Here is a 24,254-nt window from a genome sequence, read left to right on the forward strand (position 1 = left end):
ATGAATCACAAGAAAAGAATCTGATGCTCCAGATAAAAGAGGAATGTGGTGCTCTAAGGAAGGATTGCAGTCTAAAAAAGAAAGTGACTGATGACAAGGACAAGTGCTACACTACTACCACACCACACTACCAGCACTGCAAAGTTTATGTTCAGAAATCTGTATTATATACTAACTATTCACAATTTTGCACATTTCTGAGACCATAATCCGTTACTTAAAATACACAAATTCTCCAAATATTTCAAAAATACCAGCCTGTCTAAGAGCATGAAGGCAACATTTGCCTGCTCCCAGCCTCCCACTAACTTCTATCCAATGCAACCAAAGGTAATCTGTGCTGTAAACCGGATGTTCTGAGAAAGTAGGTAAATCTTATTTCTCTCCAAAATCATCACTGTATAATCGCAGTGAGTGATGACATGTTTCATGTCGGTCTCATAGGTTAGCTTAGCTCTTATTCTACAGGACGTGCCAGCTTCCTACCATGTTCTGCATTTGTTGTTGCAGTTTGGCTGCAGGTACTCCCAATGCCAGAAGAGGGAGACAAACATTCTGCACTGTAGCTTTAAGTATCTGTACAGGAAGGAGTGTGCCATAGCAAGCCTGCACCCCTGATTTAAGAATCACTGCTGAGCACAATCTGACACTAACGTGTGTGTTAATTTTTACAGTGTGCTAATAAGTGCTCCCTTTGTTTATGAATAAACAAAGCAATGTATTTATTCATTAAAACACACCTCATAACTTCAATAAACTCCAGCCCAGTCAGTTTATTGTGTACCTCGTTGTCAAGATCATGTCTGTGTTGACTCATTACACTGTATAATTTGCCTCAGAGTCCATGCACAAATAAACCTGGAAATAATCACCACAACCCATGTGTACCAGCCGTCTTCAGGGCCCCTGGAGGTCTGGGGGCCATTGTCAGTGCCGGTGCACAGTCTGTATGTAGCCTGGCTACATAAAATCAATATGTTTTTTTTTCGTTTCTCTCTCATACGAAACTTTACATATCCGCTTGTTTCTTCCGCCTGAAGCTTGGATGTAAGTTCTAAAGCCTCTCATGCCGTAACTGTTGTTCGTCCTACATGTCATCGTCAGCGTGTGATCACAGTGAGCCTGAGGAAGCGCCTCTGGCAGTGTAGTAAGAGTGAAGCGCCTCCTGTGTTATTCCCCTCCTCTCCATCCCTTCACGCCGAACCAGAACCATTTATCTCTCCCCTCCTTCAGGCTTCACATCCGGGTCATCCGCCAGGATCAGGATCTGTCTCCTGCGTCTGTGTGTCTGACAGAGTAATAATTATTTCATCCGCCGCCGCGCTGTACTGCAGCTCTCTGCCCGACCGCGCGGCACCACGAGCGGACACTGTGCCTTGCGTGCACCGGTGACGATGGATCCACGAGCGCCGTGAAGCCGCAGCCGGTCGCACAAAGGCTGGGATGAGACGGTAGGAGGCGTTTGTATGGGCTAGCCCGCGGTGATTAACTCGCCTTAACGATGTCGAAGAGCCTAAAGAAGAAAAACCACTGGACTAACAAAGTCCACGAAGCGGTGATAACCCGGGGGAAGGATGGGGAGCTGGGGTTCGAGCTGAAGGGGGGCGCTGAGAACGGCCAGTTCCCCTACTTCGGCGAGGTGAAGCAGGGGAAAGGACTGATCCAGAGCGGCAAACTGGCCCAAGATGAGCTGCTGCTGGAGGTCAACGACATGCCAGTAGCCGGGCTCACCACTCGGGACGTGCTGGCCGTGATTAAACACTGCAAAGACCCGGTCCGCTTCAAATGTGTCAAGCAAGGTAAGATACGAGAGGGGCCAGGAGAGAGACGGGGAGCCGTGTTTGTGCTGTGTGTGTGTGAGACTGTTCTGGTTAAGATGTCATTTGTGTAGTCATCTGTCAGTCTGCGCTGGACGCCGTGTGTCCAGGTGGACAAACACCAGCCTCTGCGAAGGCCTGTTTGTTGCTGAAATGTAATTACGAGCCGCAATGATGGGTTCAGTCCAACAGGATCAGTGACAGTAATGATTATGTTGCAGCCGTCGTTTGTTTATCACAGTGTCGCTGGTTCGATGCCACAGCCTGGAGGGGGTGTGTCCGTTCAGGCGTGATGCCACAGCCTGCGGTTTTCTCAGTGTTTTGGTGGAGGACAGGGCTCGTTCCACCGAACAGGCCTGCGCCGTGGATCAAATGTGTTTCTCTTGCAGGCAGAGAGACTTCACACTGAAACGCCGCCTGCCAGTCCAGACTGTTGCTGTACTGCGCACAGATTCATTGATCTTAGGTACTGATCACCCCCCTGCTCCTCTATAATGGGCCACACGTTCCTGAGCTCTGTGGTCATGGCTGTAGTTCTTGTGCAACTGTTGAAGCTGGGGGCTTGTTGTGATGTTTCTGAGCACAGCACTGAGTTGTGACTGAGTGACCTGCTTCTGTCAGCCATTGTAACAGCAGACAGGGTCTCCATACAACTGGAACATTGGCAAGAAGTAGCAGCGAAGGAGATGGTTATCCCGCCGAGGCTCTGTTTAAAGTGGCTAAAGGGGTCCTCATCCATGAAATAAGCCGCTTGCTTCTGGACCATGAAGCAAAGCAAGAAATCAAACCACTTTTTATTTTTGGATGTTGCAGAGTTTGCTCACAGAGGATTTGCCTTCACACATTCTCGCCTGATTGCTCGCTCTCAATCTCTGTGTTTCCATGGGTTGCATCAATGTGATTGATTACAGAGTTAGAGCTGCTGACAGAGGAAGAGCACAGTCTTGTGACATGTGAGGGGTTAAATGCTAATCTGTATGTAACAGACAGGTCTATTCTCTCACTCTTCCTCTCATCCATTTAAACATGAGTCTGTATGTGTATAAAGCTACCCACAGATGAACATGGTCTTTGCTAAGAACGTCCTTGAGCACTCTGCTGTTTGTGCACAGCTTGTTGTCCCCTTCACTACACATTTTTCTCTCTCTTCTCCCCCCTCCATCTCTGTCTTTCTCTTGCTGTCATATTACTATTTGAATTCCATCCAGTGGAGAGTAGAGCGTATTTATGGCAAACAGTTGCTGACAGACTCACAGCCCGCTGAGGAATCATCGAGAAGCAGTCCAGTCGCTCGGCTCAGGGGCCACACACACACACACACACAGAGTCTCCTGTCTGAGTGCACAATCATGTCTGACTGCCCATGCAAAGCTACACACTTACACATTTTAACAGGCTATTTTCAGTCAGGTATATTGTAGATCCCCCTCTCTGTCCCCGAGGGCGCGTGGCACTGACAGCCAGGCCTGATGGACCTCCAGAGCGAGGTCGCAGCCGTGGCTCTGCCATGACCTCCTCTCACTTTGGTTTCAAAGCACAGATTTTTTTACTGTGCACTTGTCCAAACAGATAGGACAGGACACTGCTTTGTGGACATGGGAATACCAAGCACAGTTTACTGGAACAAACCAGTTGGTTTGTGATACTGTTGCATCAGCAGCTCAAAACTGTGTGAGTTTATAAATGGTGCCACAAACAGACTGTGTATCGTGTTCACAAGTCTGGCTTTAGCAAGCTTTGTTTTGTGTGCATCACAACATGCAAGTGTGTGTGTTTGTGAGGAAGCCTCAAGTCACCCCCCTCTAGTTTCCATAGATATCTTGTGCTATTAAATCAATTTATTATGAGTCAGTTGTGTTTTGCCCAGAATATATTTATATGTGACAGTAGGTAATTGCAGGAGTGCTGCTGTTTATTGCCCTGCTGTGTGTCTGTGTGTAAATCTTCACCACAACAACCTGCAAACAACACCACCAGGACATTTACAATTCTTCATTATAATAATCTAGAACTTTTATTTTCATTTCATCTTTTTGACTGCAGGTGTGTTTATGTTCAATACAGTTTATATCTATGTGCCTATGGCCAAACGTAGTGCCTGTAAAATCTGTTGACCATGATATCCAAATATGGCTAATTGTAGATTAGAGAACTTTGCTTTATGACCTCAATCATGTAGTTTACGCACCCAAACATTACCAAACAGCAGCTGAAAACAAACGCAATGGTCGGTAACAGGACATTAATCCTGAGCACAAGGATGAAAGTCTGGAGTTGGGTCAGGTCTGTCCTCCCCGACTTTGTCGGCCTTCATAGTATACTTTAGCCTTAGTGGCAGCGTTCAGGGCAGAAACAGAAAATTAATTTCTGAAAACTCACTCAATAAGTCAATCTTGATAGACCTCCATGTTAAAATGACCAATGTTACCTCACTAAAACAGTTTTGTTATCTTTAGCTAATTTCCTCTGTTATGATGACTCTATGATGGGTAAATGTGCCAACCACTTAAATTATATTAAGTTTAATGTTATGCATAATTAAGACTTCTGAGTGGGTGCCATCTCAGATCACAGATGTCTGCTTCATCTCTGCTCACGCTCCGTTACTTCACCCATACACCCATACATGGCGTAAGATGGAGTCCTGTAAATGCACTAATAGATTATCCTTTATAAGCGATGAGGTGTAAATTAGGTATTGGTTGTGTCTATCTGTGTGTAAATTATCTGACACAGATCTTGTTCATCTCCTGATCAACAAAAAGCAAGAGTGAAGTGCAAACGGCTGCTCGGCTCAGTGTGGCAGGTTTATGCAAGTGCCATGAGGATCATAAGCGCATAGAGGTGTTAGAACAGTATGGAGAGGAAAGAAGTGTGAATAAGTGCGTGTGTGTGTGACAAAGTGAGAAAGAGAGGTGGGAGAGTTTTAAGAGAAGAGTATGGTGAAGGTGTGAGAGAAGACACTTGGTAATCTTGTGATTTTTTCCCCCCTCAGATCATTTCTGTCAGTTTTTCATTTTTAAAATGTACATAAACCTATTCCTAAAATACATTTTCTATATCTATGATGTGCTTGTGTTGTACCAATGGTCCTTTTCCATGTTCTTCTTATGTTTAAATAGAGGAAAATACTCTTATTTCTGATTGACATCCATTTTTCTGATATTAGGCTTAACTTATAAATAGCTCTGGAGCGGTATAAATAATTATGTCAGCTATTTTGGGCGTGTTATTTTTTTTCTTACAGATTATATTAAGGCCATCATCCAAACCTGAATCCACAACAAATGTTGCTGTGATTTACATAACAACAAACAGAAGTGCTTTCTTCTACCTGATGGTACTTAACTCCAGATGAGAAATGCAGACTCAGAGCCACAAACATGTCAGCGCTAAAAGATATTGCCTGTCTTAAATGTAACTTGTTCCCTGCAAATATATGTTTTTGCCTCTCAGAGATGAATGTGGAGGTGGAGGAGACCCCAGGATGCCTCATCCTCTGGGGTTTATGAGAACAATGTGTGGTGCTTTCTGAAGAAAAACAACATGAATTCAAAATGTTAACATGCCCTTTAACATCTAAGTGGAGCACAGCCTGCCGTCACACTGTGCAGCAGATCTCGCCCACAGCATACACGGGGCAAGAAGGGGAACTAGCTAATTACTAATGAAACTGAAATTCAGCACAAAACTTTAGCTATGTTGTGCTGTCATCTCTCTGTTCTTATGACTGTGTATGATGATGATCTGCTCCGCAGTCAGGTCAGCTGGCTCTTCAGGCTCCATTCCTCTGGAAGGAGGTTACTGTTGTAAGTTGTAGGCTGGTTAGATGGACACGTTTAGATCAGACATGTCACGATTACACGATTCTCGTCACCTGACTTTTATGTTTTTCCGTTCTTCTGTTCAGACCTTCAAGCTCTTGAAAACCAAGTATTCAGCTGTAGCTGTGAGCATGCGAGCTTGGTGGGCCTCCTGTACATGCAGTTGCTGTGCTCAGACTGGAAAGGCACTGTTAAGGGACCTCTTTTAGTACATGCTAACTGAGCACAAGCGTTAAAGGTAAGATGGCCATTTAAATCAAACAAAGCCACAGCCATGAAGCAGTGTGAAATTTCTAACTGGTGCACTAAACATTTAGTTTCTGTAAAATCTAGACCTTCAGGAATTGTTTGAAGTTGTCAAGTTTCTTTTCTGTCTCGGTCCTGCCAGTCCTCTTAATGTGGGTACAGTATGGAGGGACAGATGGAGCAGAGGGAGAGAAGGCGACCTTCTTCTGCTCCCTTGTCGCTTTGTTGATGAGAAGCTTGAAGAATCAGTGCATAACATCCTGTCTGCTCAGTTGGTATTAATAACTCACCAAGAGATGAGTTCTGTCAGAGGCGGTGGATGATTTTATTGAGGCTAGAAGCTGCTGGAGCTTGGCTCAAAGGATCAAACTCAGGCTCAGCCAGCCAATGACCAAACATCTAAGTGGTCCAGTTAAGTGAATTAGGTCAATGTAATTCTCCTCAGTGTGGACACGCTGTATGGGACAATCTGGAACTCTGCTGCAGCATGTGTTTGTAGAAGCTAGATAGAAGAGGGGTGTTTGTGTGTAAAAAAAGTCAAATCATTTTTGCTTAACCATCACTGCACTGTACAGTAGGATCAACAACCATACATCTGTATCTGTAAGCTGCCAATCACCAATCATTTTAGTAATGATGGCACATGCCCCGTGATCAGGAGGAGATTAATGTCAACAATCTCAGAGCCTTAAGCAGCACAAATCTTTTAGTGATGGATCACTGAGGCGAAGTGACTACATGATGAAAAAGAGGCCATATTTCATACTGGCTGAGATAAACACCATGTTTTTATGATTATTCATGATGTTTGTGAGTGTTGAGAGAGAGAGGGAGTTTTGTGCGTTTTATGCTGAGGAAGGAGAATAAATGAATGTGTGTGTCTGTGCTCATTTTCATTGTGTGAACAAAGGGAAATTGCCTTTGTGTGCAACATTTCAGCACTGAATCATCCCTTTTTTGGTGAAATAATATTGAGATAAGTATGCAAAAAATATATTACTGTACTTAAAAGTGAAAAACATGTATTCTGCTTCAGTGCTCCCCTCTATAGCAGTGATGTTTGATTGATTACAGATTTGTTTCTGTCTTTCATTGGCAAAGCTCCAGAATACTTCTTAATTCCAAACGTGTCATAAAAAATGCTAATGCAGAAAAGCGTCCCTTTGATTATATGTACTGTGATAATATAGACTTGATAATATAGTACTATTTTTATGCCCTCATGCTGACGACAGTCTTGGCTGGAAGAAATACTGTAATGTTTTTATGATTTATCCTGAGCATAATCTCCCAGCAGTGCCTTCTTGGAATGTCTATAAATTTGATACAAATGTTCAATCGAATTAATAAACTGTTCAGGATTTGATGGTCAAAAGGTCAGAGGTCACTTTGATCTTATAAGACTATTTGGCAAAGATTGTTTTATATTGCTTTATATTATGCAGGAGTAAAAGTATGCATAAAGTGGCATGTAATAGTCTATGTTGTATTCCCTTCCCTGCTGAGGCTCTCACAGATGTTCGTGTACTCACGTCTTTTTTTCATCTTCCTCAGTCGGTCTGGAGGTTGAAAAGTTCAGCTCAGAGGCAAAAGAGATGGAACTGGTTCATCACAACTTGCAGTGAGAGTTGTTCAGTCAGTATGTGCTCTGCCTTCAATGTCTGTTTGTTCCACCTGTTTTCATCATGCGAGACACGAGGTCTGCTTTCAAAATGATACCCAGTGTATGTTGAGAACTTTCTGACTGTGACAGGGAGTCTGTGCTGAAACAACGGCAAGCCTCCCACATTCACTGAATCATATCTTATTCAGTCAGGCATGGCAGCACAGAAGGCAGCGGATAGTCTTCATTCATTGACATAGTGTAGATTAGCCACCACTGCTAATCTGATAGCTTCGCTGTGGGCTTCAGATCTGAATGAGAAGGATTATAAAAGCTGGCGTCAGGAGCGTCTTCGGCTGCAGCACTGAAACTGGTGGTGGCTACCAACAATGGTGTGTGATTTTCTGACTTTCTAAAGAGACTCGCCATCATTCCTGAGCGAAATATCTCCAACTGAAACCAACTAAGATACACAGTATTATAAACAGTGAATGAAAAATAGGGAACATTTCTCTATATTAAGATATGTCCTCTATCACACAATCACATCTCAGTTGTCTGAAAATCTTCTGATTATTCTGTGTTGGTTTGTAACCATGAAATAAAAATCGATAATAGATATTTGATTTCACCCTATGATTACAGCTGGCATAATTATTTTGTGGTTATGTAAGACTGGGCTGTCATACATGCTCTGGTTAAATATGATTTTAAATTCCACTGCTGAGTTAATCGCCCTCATTGCAGCAGCAGGCAGCTTCCTGTCTTAGTGGCAGAAGTCTTCTGATGTGTTAAAGCGCCTCATTTACATTCAGGGTCATTTCATCACTGTAGTTGAAGCTTCCTGCCAGTAGAGGACAGTAGCTGTCTAATCGGGAGCTTTCATAGAGGCAGTTCTGGCCTGAACATCTATAACTCACAGGGAGTTTGTAGATGTTCACTTCAGAGGGAGGCAGTTGTTGGTTTGACAGTCAATCAATATGTAACGTTTAATAACTTTTTTATTTTCTTTAAAGCGACCTGCTCAGATTGTTACAAGCAGATATCAGAATGGAACGTCTTGCTTGTGTTTGATTTCACTAAGGTTCAAGTGTCATCATTAGTATTTGTACAGTGTGTCCAGGTTTTACTGTCTGTTGGACCTGGGCTTTCCGCGCTAGTAGTAATGTGACTGATAATTTTGCGCAGCTCGACTCCTTGAGTCATAATGAAGGATATTCACTGTCTGGTCTGTTTTGTGTCGTTGAAACATATACCTAGTCCACAGTGATGGCTGCCATCACTTTTCTGTTCTCTATTCACTGTGTCTTCCCCAAGATGGAGAAGAAGCTCGGTGGTCGCCTCTTTGTTTTTTTTCACAAGCTCTGCAACCCAGGGCTCAAGTGTGTAAATGTAGGAGGTGGATATCTTGAAAAATAAATGTACTAGGTTTTTTAAATAGACCCCTTTTATCTGAGGCCACAAACTTATCAATTATTTGGGAAGTAAATTATTAACATCGAAGTGGTATAGACTGAAATATTCAACCGTTTCTTATAGCCTGAAATAATATTTTCTTTGCAGCATTAAACAATGACATGAACAGAAATGTGTTCTGGTTGTCCTGAATAATCCACAAACACAGTGTCAACAGAGACAGACAGATGTCTATTTGTGGGAAAAAAAGTTGTTGAAAAAGTTGAAATGTTTTCTAAATCACATATCCAATGCTGTTAGGAGACAGAAATCTATTCATCTCCTTTGTGTTCAGCTGGAGGCCGGGATCTATGAGAACATCTCAAACCTTGGAAAATAAAACTTGGGTGACTCAGCCCTTCAATCCCTTACGACTTTTATGTTCTCTCTCTTTCTTTCTGTTAAACTAAAGTCTCTGCAGAGACTGAATGAAAACTGTCCCTGTCCATGTGACTCTCATTTCAACAATGTTTTTGTCTCTGTCAACAGTTTAACAAAATGCACAAGATGCTGCTGAAATGTTTTCATGTTGACAGCTGTTTTTTTTTTTTATCTCATTCAAACTGATGGACTCGTCGTAGTAGCCATATAGTTGGATTTACATAGTAGACCATAGAGACTTATTGTATACTTATCATGTCCCTAAACCCCCCTAACTGGCTCATAGTGTGTATAGGAACAGCACACTTTAAAACTTCTTCTACGTTTATGGCTTCTATAGGGATTGAGGCCTGGTTGTGGCAGAGAGGTTTTGTTTGGTCTGTGATCCTCTGGGCTGTGTTGTCTGTAGTGAAATGCTCATGTCAGGTCTAGCCCTTCAATGGCAGTGTAGGCCCACCATCTGTAAGGTCCTGAGTAGTGGTCTACACGAGGGCGTCTCTAATATCAGCACTGGAACCAGAAATACTGTGTGATGAGTTTAAAAGTGTTCGACCTGACTCGTTAGGAGGGGAGTTATAGCCACTTCTCACTTTATGTGCTGGGTGTGTATTATATTCTTGTTCACAGAGTTCACCCCAGCATGTTGTAATGGAAAAAAGAAAGGAGCAATCAGGTCAGTACAGTTGAGTTGAATCAATTCATTTTAGTTGGGATTTAGCAGCATGAAGGGCCCCTTAATCACTACAGACAGGCTTTAGTAGACTATCAGACCAGAGCAGCCAAGTGATGCATCAGAGAGGAGAATCATTACGATGCTCAGAAGGTGGCCTTCTCTCAGCCGCAGCCACAAGTATTAATTTTTTGTATTGACTGTGCACACACCCTGCTGGGTTTAACCCCTTGGGTTATTGACTGCTGCGCCCCCAAATGGATGGTTTTCTTATTGCTCTCTGTTGCCTCTGAGGCTCATTTATATCACACTCTGTCTGGCTCTATTTTCTACACATTGCTGTTGCTTCCTACATCTATAAAACACAGATGAAGTGTGCACTTTGTCCATCTTCTTTGTGTTTCTCATTGGTTCCCTTTTCATTAAGATGCATCCTGCTTGTTGCTCCTGATGGAGTCTGAGGAGTGATGCTTGAACTGGAGAGTGCAATCGGTAGTGACAAACACCTCCATATAGCCACATTAAAAACAAGAGCCAGCACATACACAAAAACACGCACCTTTTAGTGTCCATCATTATTTGTTTCATCAGCATAGACGTGTGAGGTGAGCTGAAACGAGGAATTCATTTGCCTGCTACTGGAGGAGGCAGAACAAGGGATATTAGGGCTGGCAATTCCTATAACCTTCCCCCTTTAATCTTGAAGTCTCATTTGTAGTGTGGGCTTGTTTCTCTTTATTGTGACTCAGAGGTTGTAAATGTGTGTCTGGCCTTGATTACGGCACTGCAGAGAGAGACATGGAGGAACATCATCATTAAGACTAGTCTGAGGATGGGAGGGGGATCAATATTAAGACCTTTAGGAGAGACTCTGTCATTTACTATTAATAATGGCCCTGTTCCCTGCTGTAATAACACCATTAGTACTGGAAACAGATCCTTTATCCACATCTCAAAAGCCTTTACAATACATGCAGAAACCAGCAGTACATACAGTAACAGTATCATTAACACCCACACACAGACAGGACTACCTGGGCCAGTTTAAAGTAGACTAGGTCACATGAATGCAGTTTTAAACTGTACCATTATAAAGGTGGATGAAAAGACAAAAGAAAAGGAAAATACTGGCTTTATGCCTAATCATGCATATTCATATAATCAAAAAACTAACAATAAACACAGGAAATGTGAGGTCAAGATAACAACAGTGTAAGATTCCCATTCATAAAATGAGGCTTCTGCCCAATAGTGGTACTCTCCTAAAAAGGAGCCAGTAAGAATTTATAGATAAACTTTGTTGTTGCTCCTTTTTGAAACGGCTCCAACTTTAAGCCATTTAGACCACCTGAGTGAAAGCTACACAAAATGAGGCCGAAGACCACAACAGAGATGTATTTGCAAACAGTTTTGCATCTATTTGTGTTTCATCTGTATGTTTTCTATATTTTGTGCCATTTAGGCCACTGTGCAGGTAATTTAATAATATTTGTTGTGATTTTGTAATTAAAAAAGAGACAGAGGAACCTTAAGTCATGATTTTTAGGACTCTTTCATGAGGCACACAATATGACCATATAGAATGATGGTGATGTTTGCTGAAGGTGCTTCCTTGTTCTTTCAGACAAGCTAAGAGAGCTGTGATTCTCAGTAGATGTGGAATTGGATGGTGAAGCAGATATAGTTCTTACAATATGTATGTATGTATGCATGATTTAAAGCTGTTGTTGCATTCATTGACTCCTGCCCCGCAGTTTTGTTCTCCTGTGTAACCTGTATGACCTCATGTAGGAGGGTGGAAATGCTATTGATCACCAAATCTCTCACATAGTTTTGTTCTCCATGACAACCACTCACAGCACCACTTCACCTCAGCTCTCTTCAGACGCCCCCGACCATCAGCTCAGACCTCCACCTTTAACTGGCCCCTCACTTTACTCTGCGCTTTATCACTGGAGTGTAAAGATTTGTTTGTATGCAAGTGTAAACATGTTGACTTGCATGTGTGTCTGCGTACATTTAATAAGTATGAGCCTAAGCGTCAATGCTGGCTTGAACCCCTGAAGCGTGATTGTGGTTGCTGGCACTTAAGAGGTTAGCAGTTAAAGTTTGTGAGGAAAGAAACTTGCAGAATCAATGTGGCAAGACGGTGCTTTCCTCCTCTATCGACCTCCTGGGAGAATGGGCATGTCAGGCATAATTATGCTTTCCCAAACAAAATGGCTCCTCCTGGTTTCTGCAACCATATTCTCTTCTCTGAAGCATCATTTTAACAAATACAAACAATGCAACATGTTTAGCACTCTGCTGCACATTCAATTAAACATCATACTGGAACAAAAGTACCAGACACAAAGCAGGAGAGGAAGAAATCGTGTCAGCATGGTGGAAATAATGGCAGTTGAGTTGCTGATTCACTGGTTGCTGTTCTGATTATCTTCCCTCTCGTGTAGCTTACATGCTGGTTAGCTTGACCTCAGGCTGGATGCTGTTTCACGGATGACGGGTTATCAAGATAAATGACAGGTGCTGAAGAGTGATCTTAACCTGCCGAGGGCAGGATTAACTTTATTCATCTTGCTACCTCCTGGATTATAATCAGTCCTGTTGAATATGTTCTTTAGTTTTGTTTTATATCAAGGTGTTTATTATTATCAACAAAATAAAATAAATAAAGTAGATTTGGTTTGGCATTTATCCTGTTCCTGGTCTTTTTTTAGACATCATTTCTCATTATTATTCATATTAAGATGGAAGGAAACAAGAACCCAAATATTGATAACAATCCAAATCATCTGTGTAGATTGGAGTAATGGCCTTTCTGCCTTAGGGAGCCAGGAAACAGCAGCAGTAGTAAGTAACAGTGATTGAGTTCATGTCAGGCCTACTTGTTGCTGTGACCCATCATAATTGAAATCAACCACAGGCTCTTTACTGAGAAAATATCAGCACAGGTCTGCGGCTATGGGAATAGTTTGAACTGTTGTTTTCCTGCATGAGAATGTAATCACAGCTAATCACAGTTGAAGACAAAGATGAAGTGAGCCTTGATTTGTGAGTTTACAAACTAACACAACAAACCATCTGGTGAATCAGGCCATTTTTTAATGGGAGTCTAGTGTCAAATCTACTTATCACATCTTTGCTTTAATTGTTTCCAAGTTAAAAATGAGTACAACATTTCAGTTTAGTCCTGCTCTTTGGGAGAAAGTGGAAAAAATACTACAGTTTTCAAGCTACTAAATTAATAAACATGAATATGAATGCAACTTGCTTAATTAACTTTCACAACCTGTTGCACCAACTTGTAATGAAATGAGCAGAGGATGTAAAATCTGATTACTGATTGATGTGACATGAAGTGCAGCTGAAATACTGAGGTTTTTTGGACATGCACAGAGAGTACAGTAATCAACACACTACATAATTAACTCTAATTTGCTACAGTTGATATATTACCACTGCTGCCATTAGTCAGACGCAGCCTTTTCCTCCTGTAAGATTTTGAGGATACACTTCCCACATACTGCATGTTTTAAAACCTACATGCTCAAATAAATATGTGTTGTTATTTTTGCTGCACATTGTGTTCTAGGACACAACAACACTAAAGATCTGCTGCTGCTGTTGCTGCTGACATATAAACCAAAAAGAACCTAAATCAAAGTGCCTATTTTTTCAATGTGAATGCACTCAAATAACAGATATTGAGGATTAAATTGTAGACCATGTTGCTCTCTAGTAAGAGTATGTACTGGTAACTGTTGTGTGAACAACTCTGCTTCTTTAGTGTTGCTATGCAACAAAGACAGTAATCATTTAACCATCTATACATCTGTTTTTTTTATAGATTCACAGACTTTGGTAAATTATACATCTATATTTGTCATCAAACATATTCACTGTTGTTTGTAGCACCCACATTCGGCTGTCTGCACATGCAGATCCGAGCTGCATGCTAAACACACAGCGGGAACTCATTTAAGACGCATATTTACAAGACATTGAAATTCATTGAACAAGCCCATAGAGCCTAAGACAAACTACTTGTTCATTCATTAACTTCTCTCTAATAACAGACAATAGTGAGAAGTAAAATTTTAATTTCTAGCACTTGTCATCATTACCGTCCCTTAAATGTAACATTTGCATTAGTAAAATGTAGTGGTGTACATTCCTTTTATAAGAGCACAAATAGTGAACACAAATACAATCTACCGGTAAGTGTACTGCACTGTCAGAATCAGGTGGAAGCTGCTCCATCAGTAGCAGCAGCTATGGGGCAGTAGGAAGGAGTTTAAATGGGCCACCTTGTTGAAATGTCACTACATTACTGGTGCTTTTTTTTTTTTGTTGATGGCGCGTTGATGGGCAGACTATGTGACCTGCATGGACTACTGTATTTATTTTCTGAGCAGGAGCTGCAAACTGCTGCCTGCCTTGATGAGTTTGTGATTGATTGGGCTGTCATCATCTTCCCCTTCATGCGCTACAATTTTTGTAAATCTATAAAACTGTCTCTCCCAGAATTTTCTCACTTTATTGAAGCAGCCAGCTACAAAAAACACAAGTTAACTGTACTGTTTACAGCATCGAGCTTAAGCTAAATTAGTTCTATTTGAACCGTTAGGCCAATAAAGCCTCTTTAAATATACCCCTCCTCCACAGTCAGCTGTGCCCTGAGCCAAGTGCTCATATCATGAGCGTGTGTTTCTGTGTTGGTGTTTGTTTATGTCTTGTGTTTTGACCAAACCTTGCCGAAGACAGCGCTCAAGGCATTTTCACTAGCATCTGCAGCTGTGAGTTCATCAGTCGTCCGTGTGTGCATGAGTTTGGGTGTGTAACCTCAGTGTGACATATGCTGCTGCATTTCACAGTATTTTTCTCTAGACGGTGACGTTAACACAAGGTCAAACAGGGGAAGCATCTGGTGGGTGAGACGCAGAATATTAGAAGAATGTCAGGGAGCATCTGGGCACGCTCACACGCTGAAATACAGACACACATCTACGAATGCTTTCACATGCATACACATTCATTCGCCTCTGACACTCAGTCTTTCTCTCTCTCTCTCTCTGTCGCTCGGTCTCTTGCACACACACACACACTCCCTGCACAAAACACTCCAGTGCAGTAACAGTGGCAGCAGATAGGGGCTGCTGCAGGACTGTGGTAGCTATATGGCCAATCCGCTGGTAGGTTGTTTGGAGCCCGGCTTCCCACTGGCACATCTCCTTCTCCTCTTTTTTCTCCCGACGGTCGTTGTCTCTCTCCATCTATCCGTGCCTCTCTACATCTCCCATCCCCCCCGTGTTCGTTTTCTTCTGTGGGATTAAAATTGGCTGTCGCCGGTTGCCGTGTGCTGGAGCAGCGGTGGAGAAGCAGAGGCAGAGGGGGATAAGAGTGAGGCTTCACCGAGGCAGCAGAAGATGTGCGGTGGTTGGGTGCAAGGCTAGAGGACGCCTGGGAGGACAGGCTGTCTGTGGATATACATGTACCTGTGCAGAAAGGACTGCCGCTTTTGTCAACATCTGGGCAAGCTGCTGATGAGGTGCTTGGATTGCACTGATTTTCCTCTTGACTGTCTGTCTCTCTTTGGATGTGTGTTGGTTTGCATGTATAAATGTGTGTGTTGGTGTCTGTGCATGTCAAAGCCAGGGCCTGTGGCTAAACAAATAGCTGTGTGATGTGATATTTACCCATCTGAAAATGGCAGCACACTTAATAATGTTGATCAAGATTTCCACCTGTCTTCTTTGTTTTCCCTCTCCTCTCCTCTCCTCTCCTCTCCTCTCCTCTCCTCTCCTCTCCTCTCCTCTCCTCTCCTCTCCTCTCCTCTCCTCTCCTCTCCTCATAGTGCCTTGCTAAAATGGTGCCAGTTTATATAATGTTATACCAATAGGGTACATTATTTTAGAGTCCCCTGTGTCAGATGCACAGATTGTGCGGTGTTCTTCAACATAGCAAGTTCATCCTCCAAGGTGCTGCATTTATCTCAGCCAGTAGGCCAAGCACTGTTGACTGTTTTACAGGTCACCAGAGTATGCATGACCGAGAAGACGTGTTTGTCTTCTGTGAATGCGTGACATGTAACCTCATCTCTTCTGCTGTTAGATATGGTAGTCTTGAATACAGAATGTTGCATGGAGAATAAGTTCTCCTCCTCCTCTCATCCTCCTGGGCTTCTTTGGTTTAAGATGAAGGGAGGAGAAACTGTACATGGACATTACTGTACAGTGTCTTCGCACACATACTGTATAATGGCCTGTCTTTTGTATTTGCTATTTATTTTACTGTGTTTCAGTTCAGTGATTTAATGACAGGCAGGACAGCTGGTACAGCAGAAAAAGACATGGAGGTTTGAGCTTCTGTCCTCTGTGGGCTTTGTCACCTAACCTGCTGACACTGCACATTTAGCCCCAAGGGGATCACTGGTTTACACAATTACTATGATCTGTGTGTGTGTGTGTCAGTGTGTGTTTGGTGTGAAAATCATTTCAAGCTTTCAACCTGATTAAGCCATTTTGCCTCATAAAACACTGCAAAATCTTGTGTCTTTTGTAACGCCTTCAACATACAGATGAACTGCATCAGTTTGCTTCCATTGTCACATGAAAAATTGTGCCAACTGAAGATGAAGGGTATCTGAAATATCTAATATAAACACAACAAACAATAGTGGTCAGGCAGCTGCTTTTTTTCTACTGGTTGCACCATGATTCATGAAGACCTGCCAGTCTTATCAAGCATTAACATCTCTCTTGCTTTGCTTTTAGGGGGGGTGGTTGACAAAGATTTGCGGCACTACCTCAACCTGCGCTTCTCCAAGGGCTCAGTGGACCACGACCACCAGCAGATCATCAGAGACAACCTCTACCTCCGCACTGTTCCCTGTGAGTTTGCTCTGTCCCTTCCCTCTTCCACCTACTGGCGTCCATCGCTCTTTCACTCCCCTTGATCTCTTCCTCTCTGCTGCCTCACTCTGTGTGTCTGCCATTGCCTTTCTTAGATATCATTTTCCCCATCCTCTTCCTACAGATCTTGCCCTCGGGATGTTGCCCTCTCGTTTTTTCATCACACACACACACACACACACACACACACACACACACGCACACACACACTCTTTCTCTGTCTCTCACTGTCTATTGCTCCTTCTTTTCCCTCAGTCGTCCGGCTGCCGAGCTCTCAGCCTGAGGTTTCCACGGCAACCACCCTCTTGTCTCGAGGCTTGCGTTGTCGTGATGCCCTACCCCCTTCAGCACACACACACATTGACACACACATAATAATAATAACATTACTCTTTTGGATAAATTAGGAGAACGTTTTTTTATGTCTATGAAATGTTACATGCTGGACAAACACCTCATGCCTGTAGGTGACATGTGAACATGGGCTGTATTGTCAGTCTGTGTGCCTTTTGCTTGTCGAGTGGAGATGTCTTTGTGGTGATTGACAAGGGGATGCCATTCCCAGCACTACTGTCTTCTGTCCATACATGGAGCAGCTTGTGACTCTGCAGATTACACCTTTCACACAACACGTGTACTTTGGCTGGTGCTGTTTTTCACATGTTTGGCACTGGTCATGTTTCAGTATGTTTTAGTATCTTTTTTAATAACCTGATTTCCAGGTTGGGGTTTGGATCCATGATAGTTTTGACGTCAGTGATAGTTGTTTTTGCATTGGCTGAGCGCTTCTACTATGCTGGAGGTCTGCCGGTGTGTTGAGCCGCTGACACAGAAGTGATTGTTTAATACGATCCCACAGCTGCACAGTCCCTTGGCCTCTCTCTCTCTCTCTCTCTCTCTCTCTCTCTCTCTCTCATCACCCCACTAACTCTCCCTTCTTCTTTGCCTCTGATTTCTTTTGGTCACCACCTCACTCCATTACATTTTCTCTCTCTTTCAATTGTAACTCCAGACAGCCTCTCCCCTTCTGCCCCCCTGCCTCTCCTTTCTCTTACCTTACTCAGACTGTTGGCTGTGTAATAGTGCAGTGAAGGCAGACTGATAGGGTGATGGCTGAGGTGATGGGGACTGGCTGAGCTTCAACACGTTTGCCCTATCGAGGCTGAAGGACGCCACGTGCCTTTTTTGGTTGCACGAACCATGGTTTTGTCAATACATTTCGGTTTTAGCCATCTTTTAGCAGTTTATGAGAATGGAAAGACAGTCATTCTGTGTGATGTGTAAGCAGTAATGACATCCCCATAATTAACTGCCTATCACTTAACAAAGCTGATACAGTGTAATGAAGATTATAGAAATTCCAACGAACAGACCTCCTGCACTGCAGCTTTGAATCATATGCTGAATGTTCCATTTAAATACAGATGTAATATTTCAGCAATTCCCCAGATTTGTCTTAATCTCACCATCTTATCTGATTTAATTTGCCTTTGGTCAGCAGGTACTCTATACTGCACGTAAGGGTGTTTCATACTGATTAACTGCATGGCTGCATGTCAGTCTGAGACTCACATATGCAGGCCGTTGCTCAACCATCAAGTATGACACAGCATCAGACAACTGAAAAACAGGGATGATGGTCAGGAGCGCTGCTCTGCTTGTGCCTGGCGGGCTGTTTGTTGTTGTGGTTTGGAGCATTATAAAATCAGTGTTTTTCTCCCTTGTCTGCAGTGCTCTGACCATGCTGTCAGTGTGGGTCTGTCAGCTTGACAAGCAGACGCCACTCTGCATCACAACATGCTGTCAAGGACGTGGAAGGAAGTGTGTGTGTGTCACATTCTGACATACTGCATCCTGTTACATCATCCCCCCATCCCAAAAAGCAATGAACTGTATGTTATAATTGGCATTCTGGTATTACATTGTGTATTCATGTGTGTATTTCTTTTGGCACGTGTTCACATTTTAGCACACATGCCAAAGTGAAGCAGGGCTACAACTTCAAGGGCAACTTCATGCTACAGTATGATGGGTGTGCATGTGAGTTTAGATCATCCAGATCATCAGATCATCCAACAGTGTATCAATAGCTGGAACTGTATGGTAGCAGGGAGAGCTCAAAGCTGCACTTTGAGGAAGTACATGCAAATAGACCTGGAACTGGTTGAGACACGTTTGTTGTTTAACGCTTTGTGACTTTTATAGTTATTGAAGTTTGATGCTCATGAGTGGTTTTGGAAATGAGGCAACACTGCCAAAGCAACAAAGCACATAGTGCTGGAATCAGGAATCAGAAATAATAAACTAACACACACAAACAATAGTAATTATAATAATACAGCTCTGTATTAAATAAAAGCACATCTCAGTGTCTATTACTTTTTATGGTCCCAGTGGTAACAATTCTGTTGTCATTGTCTTCATTTCAAGCCTTTGAGCTCAGAAAACTTTCAGCCAAATTGAATTTTATTTGCAGGAATAATCACTTAATAATATGAGCTCCTGCATTTGAAGAATTTAGAGAAGAGTCCTTCATATGAGCAATGTGATACACATGAAGATGGGTGAGCCAGGCTGTTAAAAGACGTGGAATATAAAAGGGAAGAAGCAGAGTGGTGGGGGTAAAGTAAACAGAGAGAGAAGAGGGAAGATGATGGATGTGGACATGAGCAAAGAAGCTCCGCAAGAAGATAGGAAATGGGGAGAAGACAGGAGGAGAGGAGTCAAACAGAGAAGATCTGCACGGGTGAGATGGGAAGAAGAGAGTGGACAGAGGATGGAAAGGGAGAAAGAGGAGGATGGAGCATTGGAGCTGTGGGGAGCAGAAGCGCGGACGTGCACTGAATGGGGGTAGGAGGAGATATGAGGGAGTCTCGTAAGTCATTCCCGAGAGAACCATCTACTCTCCTCCACTCTACTCAGAGACATCAGTAAAAGGCTCTAAATATAGCTTGAGCAGCACATTTCTCTACTCAGATAGCCTATAAATACATGCAGCTTCTGTCACTTCACATCCGCTGCTCTGGGCGCATGCTGCCCGCAGCTTCTCGGCCTCTGACAGGGAATCCTTCTCTGGAGACTACCCGAGGTGGAGCAGAAAAAATGTTGATGAGGAACATGGCCAAGATGGCTAGGATGGTGATGGTGATAGGGATAAAGGATGCCTCTGATAATGATAGCAACTAATGAAGATGGCTATCGTGATGGTGTGAGCAAATTTGTGTAAAATGAAGGATAAGTTATAGCCCTAAGGGATTTTTATACAAACCCTAATTACACTGTTTATATACAATGTGGAAGAAAGTCTACAGTGACTTTGTTTTGAAGCCAACAGAAGAAAACAATTGATAGAATCTTGCCCAATAAAACATGTTGTTATTGATAATTTAATTTGTCTACAGATTAGTTAATAAAATAAAAGCTGTCACCTTTTAGCTGCTCGGGAACTAATGACTGTAAGTGTGACTGATGAACGCGTGTCTGCCAGCTGAAGACTCATATTGTAGTATTCTCTGCTTTCCTCACAGTCGTTGGTACATTCACACTTTCACAACCTTTGGGTTCGGACAGCATGGTTGCCAATGTGTCAACCTATTCAATTTGGACTTCAGATCTGCACATACTACACAGGGACAAAATGTGCACCTTCAGCCCATTCATCTGTAGAGATGTCCTCTACAAAGGAGACTGTCACTGCAGTTATCTACCAAATTCTCCCACATCCATCTGTGTTACATTTATAATTTTGACTGACAGAAGAAAATTCTGTGATTTTGTGTCCAAAAATTTGTTCTGAAATTTAACCAAGAGTAGATTTAGTGTTTTGTAACTGGAAAATTTTAGTCATCAGTAGTTTATGGATTACTTACTGATGCAGACATGATTTTGAGTTGTTTCTAATTTGGTACTGTGACTAATAATGAGGGAAAAAATGGGGAGGAAGAGCTATTTGAGGATGTTTGTCATGATGATAATAGTGAAGTTCAGTGAAGAGATAAAAATATGATTCATTTGTTGGGTGTGTGTGTGTATTTGTGAGAGAATGGCTTCTCTTCTGTACACTATATAGTACATATGTATTTTATTATTTGGCTATTCTGTTTGTTTGTTGAGGTTTAACAGGCTGAGCTAATAAATGAATCATGGGACGCTACTCATTGTTAAGATTGTGTGTGGCTGCCTCGGTGTGTGTGTTTGTGTGTAGGAGAGAGAAATACATCAGCCCCCAGGGACTCTCTCCTTAAAGGGGTGATTTGCCTGCTGGCTTGCTCTTGTTAAAGGACCGACTGACATGCTTTGATGTGGTTGTGTGCTCCCTGCAGTTTGATTGACGCACTGGATTAATGTTGTTCCACAGATGAAAGAAACTCAGGGAATGATATGAATTTTATGAAATGAAGTATCAAATATTGAACATGATTAATGAATTGGTTATGTTTGCAAAGCGCTTTCCATGTTAAGCTCTGGACAGGTGTCATCTCTTTTTCCTCTCCTCTGTGTGAGTAGCTCACACAGCAGCTAATCACAGAATGAGGTTCTTCTAAAACCTTTTATGTTTATATTGCTGTCTCTAATACTCCACTCCAGTATCAGTGGTACTGTTACAATCAGAGTAATGTGTGCAATGAGGCAGGCGCTCAGTCAGCGGCTCGTCCTGTGATGGTCAGTGAGCACTGACACCTTAGAAAGCTTGACTGTTTACTCAGGTCAATCTTTACTGCTCCTCCCAAACGTACACAGCCAGAGCTGCATGCACTGCATACCAAACTCTACACACCAGCTCTGTGTGTGTGCATCATCATGACCCCCGCTGTCATCCTGCGTCAGTCAGCTCTGTAGACTAATAAAGGTGCTTTTCAGCCTATCGTGGCTGATTTCCATCACCACAGGAAACACCTCAGCACAGGGGTAATTTCTCAATGTCACCCAGGCAGCAGCCCCGGCAGACGCTGATCCATTCAGCAACACAGTTGTCTCTGCAGCTCCTAGTGGACCTGACAGATAGACAGACGGACAGACAGGTTATAGGAGAAACTCCCACACCTGATGCTGCTGCTTAACATGTATTATCTCTGCCAGGTTTCATTTGGAGTTTTTGGAGATTCAGGAATTTTAGTGGCTACTTGATTTAGTCAACAGTTAAATGTTGAAGAAACTCACTTCTATTTGTTTTTATAGTCTGTAGATTTTGCTCCTAATTTAACATTTAACTAAATGTGTCATCCTAAAACCAAGGCTGATGTGTGCTTAGTGCTGAATTGTAGTGTTCAGTGAGATAATACATTTGCTTAAAATATGATGTTTTCTGTTATTAATAGGTTAAACTATGTCGTTTTTCAGCCTCCAAACTTTATTTCCAAAATCACTCTGATGGTGCATCAACTCGTGGTTCGGGTAGGAACCGGTACCTAAAAAGGGCTACAAATTGTTCCTAATTTACGTCATACGTCAGTTGACAGCAAGTTCAAAGTCAGCGAATACACCGAAGAAAGTGTTGAAATAAGTGATGAGTCCATACTTTTAATCCACTCTGTCATTTATTTGGAACTTGTGCGTGTAAAAAGGTTTTACGACAGTTGTAGCAGACATCAGACTATAAAGAGACCCTGCGAGCAATTCATCCAAATGTTACCTAGTGTTGCTTTAACAGTTTGATAAAATAAGTGTCGAGACAAAAATGCCAAGTCTGTTTGAGTAATGAAAGCAGCCCTAAACATTTTAAGCATTTAGCCAAAATGAATGAAACACGGCAAAAAAATATTACTATTTCCCAACTGACATGTTAAAATTGCTTTTTAGTGATTCATGCAACAGACACAGTTTATTTTTTATTGATAAAGTATTGAAGTTTGATCCTTAGTACATCATCCATAATACATGGTTTGGCTTTTTAAGAAATAGACTTTATTTTTTTTTCTTCTTTATTTTTGTCATAAGTGGTTGACGAGATTATTATGCTCCAGGAGCAGGGTGACTTTTAGTGAAGTTTAACATAAAGACTGCATGTAATGTTGCCTAGCTGTGTCCAGAAGTAACTAAATCTAAAGTTCACAGATTAGCAGGTGTATCACGATTGTGTCACCGTCACAAAAACCAAGTGTGAAAACAACAGTTTGGGGGTTGGAGGTTGGGGTGGGCGGGGAGGTGCTGGACTGTTGCTTGGCCAAGACAAGTCCCTTCTAAAGAGTCTCTGCTGGTTGCCTGGCAACTGCTCTTAGCAGAGGTAGCCCTGCACGAAATCCCCTATAACATCACCACAAAGTGTTTGTTAATTTGCTATAGAGAATAAACAAACAGGACGATGGTTATGAGGCTTTAGAGGTGGTGCAAATTTCTTCTGAATCAGACACTGCTAGACTATGATGATATTAGCCAGAATGTCCAACTATTCATTTCAAACAGTACACATGATTAAAATTGAGTGAATAACATATTTTATGCGATTTGATTTAGACCACAACATCTTAACTCGACTGTAACTCTTGTTTGGTTTATCTGAGCAATCTTGTATCCATCCAACAAACACTGTCACACTGCTGACTGTAACAGAGCATCCTCCAGCACCAAGAGGGATTTACACTAAAGAGGCTGACTTCCAAGTCCCCCAGTCCTCCTGGCCTGCAGCAAACTTTTGTGTTTAAACACCAGTTGAATTACTCTGAGTTAAACAGGTGAGCTCCCTCGGTGGCCAGGCTGTGACAGAAATTGATGGATGAAGAGTGAGGTGGCGATGAGCTCAAACCTGCAACTCTGCACAGCAAAAGGGCTCAAAGCTGAGGATCTGAGACTGTAACTAATGAAACTACTGTGCACGCAAAACGGCGTGTCATCATCATAAATATTATTTTTGTACAGCTAATGTAGATGTTACTGCTTGTTACCATGGCAAGTCTGCGTTGCCAGGCACTGAGGTGTTGTCGTGGTAGCAGACGCTCCTGTCAGAGTGTTGCCATGTTGTGTCGCTGCATCTGTAGCCTGGGCTTTGTAGTGTAAATAAGGATGCCTGTGTGTGTGCTCAATCATACCTCTCCTATAGGCCCGCTGTCACACTTCACATCTGCCAACTGACGAAGAAGGAAGGAGGAGGAGGAGGAGGAGGAGGAGGGATGAACAGTGAGAGTGAATGATACGTAAGACAAAAGTGCGAGACAGAGCTTGAAGAAGAGACAAAAGAAGAGAGGAGGGGAAGGGGGGTTAAGCAGAGAGGGTGTAATGGGGACTGAGAGCACCAACAGGAGTGAGTGGATGGAAGAGCTTGATAGATAGATACATGTGAGATGTATAAATATCTAGGTAGTTCTCTGGTTTCTCTGTGCTGAAAAGGATTCTGGGTAAACACATTCA

General features: G+C 42.5%; 1 protein-coding gene across 7 annotated transcripts in view; it reads left to right on the plus strand.

Moving 5' to 3' along the window:
• The first annotated feature begins 1,259 nt into the window (after positions 1–1,259).
• magi2b (membrane associated guanylate kinase, WW and PDZ domain containing 2b) overlaps positions 1,260–24,254 on the plus strand; it is a 61,027-nt gene continuing 38,032 nt past the window's right edge. For 6 of the 7 annotated variants that reach the window (XM_028407400.1, XM_028407402.1, XM_028407401.1 and 3 more), the window contains exons 1-2: positions 1,260–1,799; positions 16,773–16,889. In XM_028407400.1, the coding sequence (XP_028263201.1) occupies positions 1,502–1,799; positions 16,773–16,889 (415 nt within the window). In that variant the 5' untranslated portion in view covers positions 1,260–1,501. Of the gene's footprint in view, positions 1,800–15,424; positions 15,548–16,772; positions 16,890–24,254 lie in introns of those variants that run through there. The other variant, XM_028407403.1, reaches the window with a different exon arrangement.

Source organism: Parambassis ranga, chromosome 6 (genome assembly GCF_900634625.1).
Source record: "Parambassis ranga chromosome 6, fParRan2.1, whole genome shotgun sequence".
Taxonomy (NCBI): domain Eukaryota; kingdom Metazoa; phylum Chordata; class Actinopteri; family Ambassidae; genus Parambassis; species Parambassis ranga.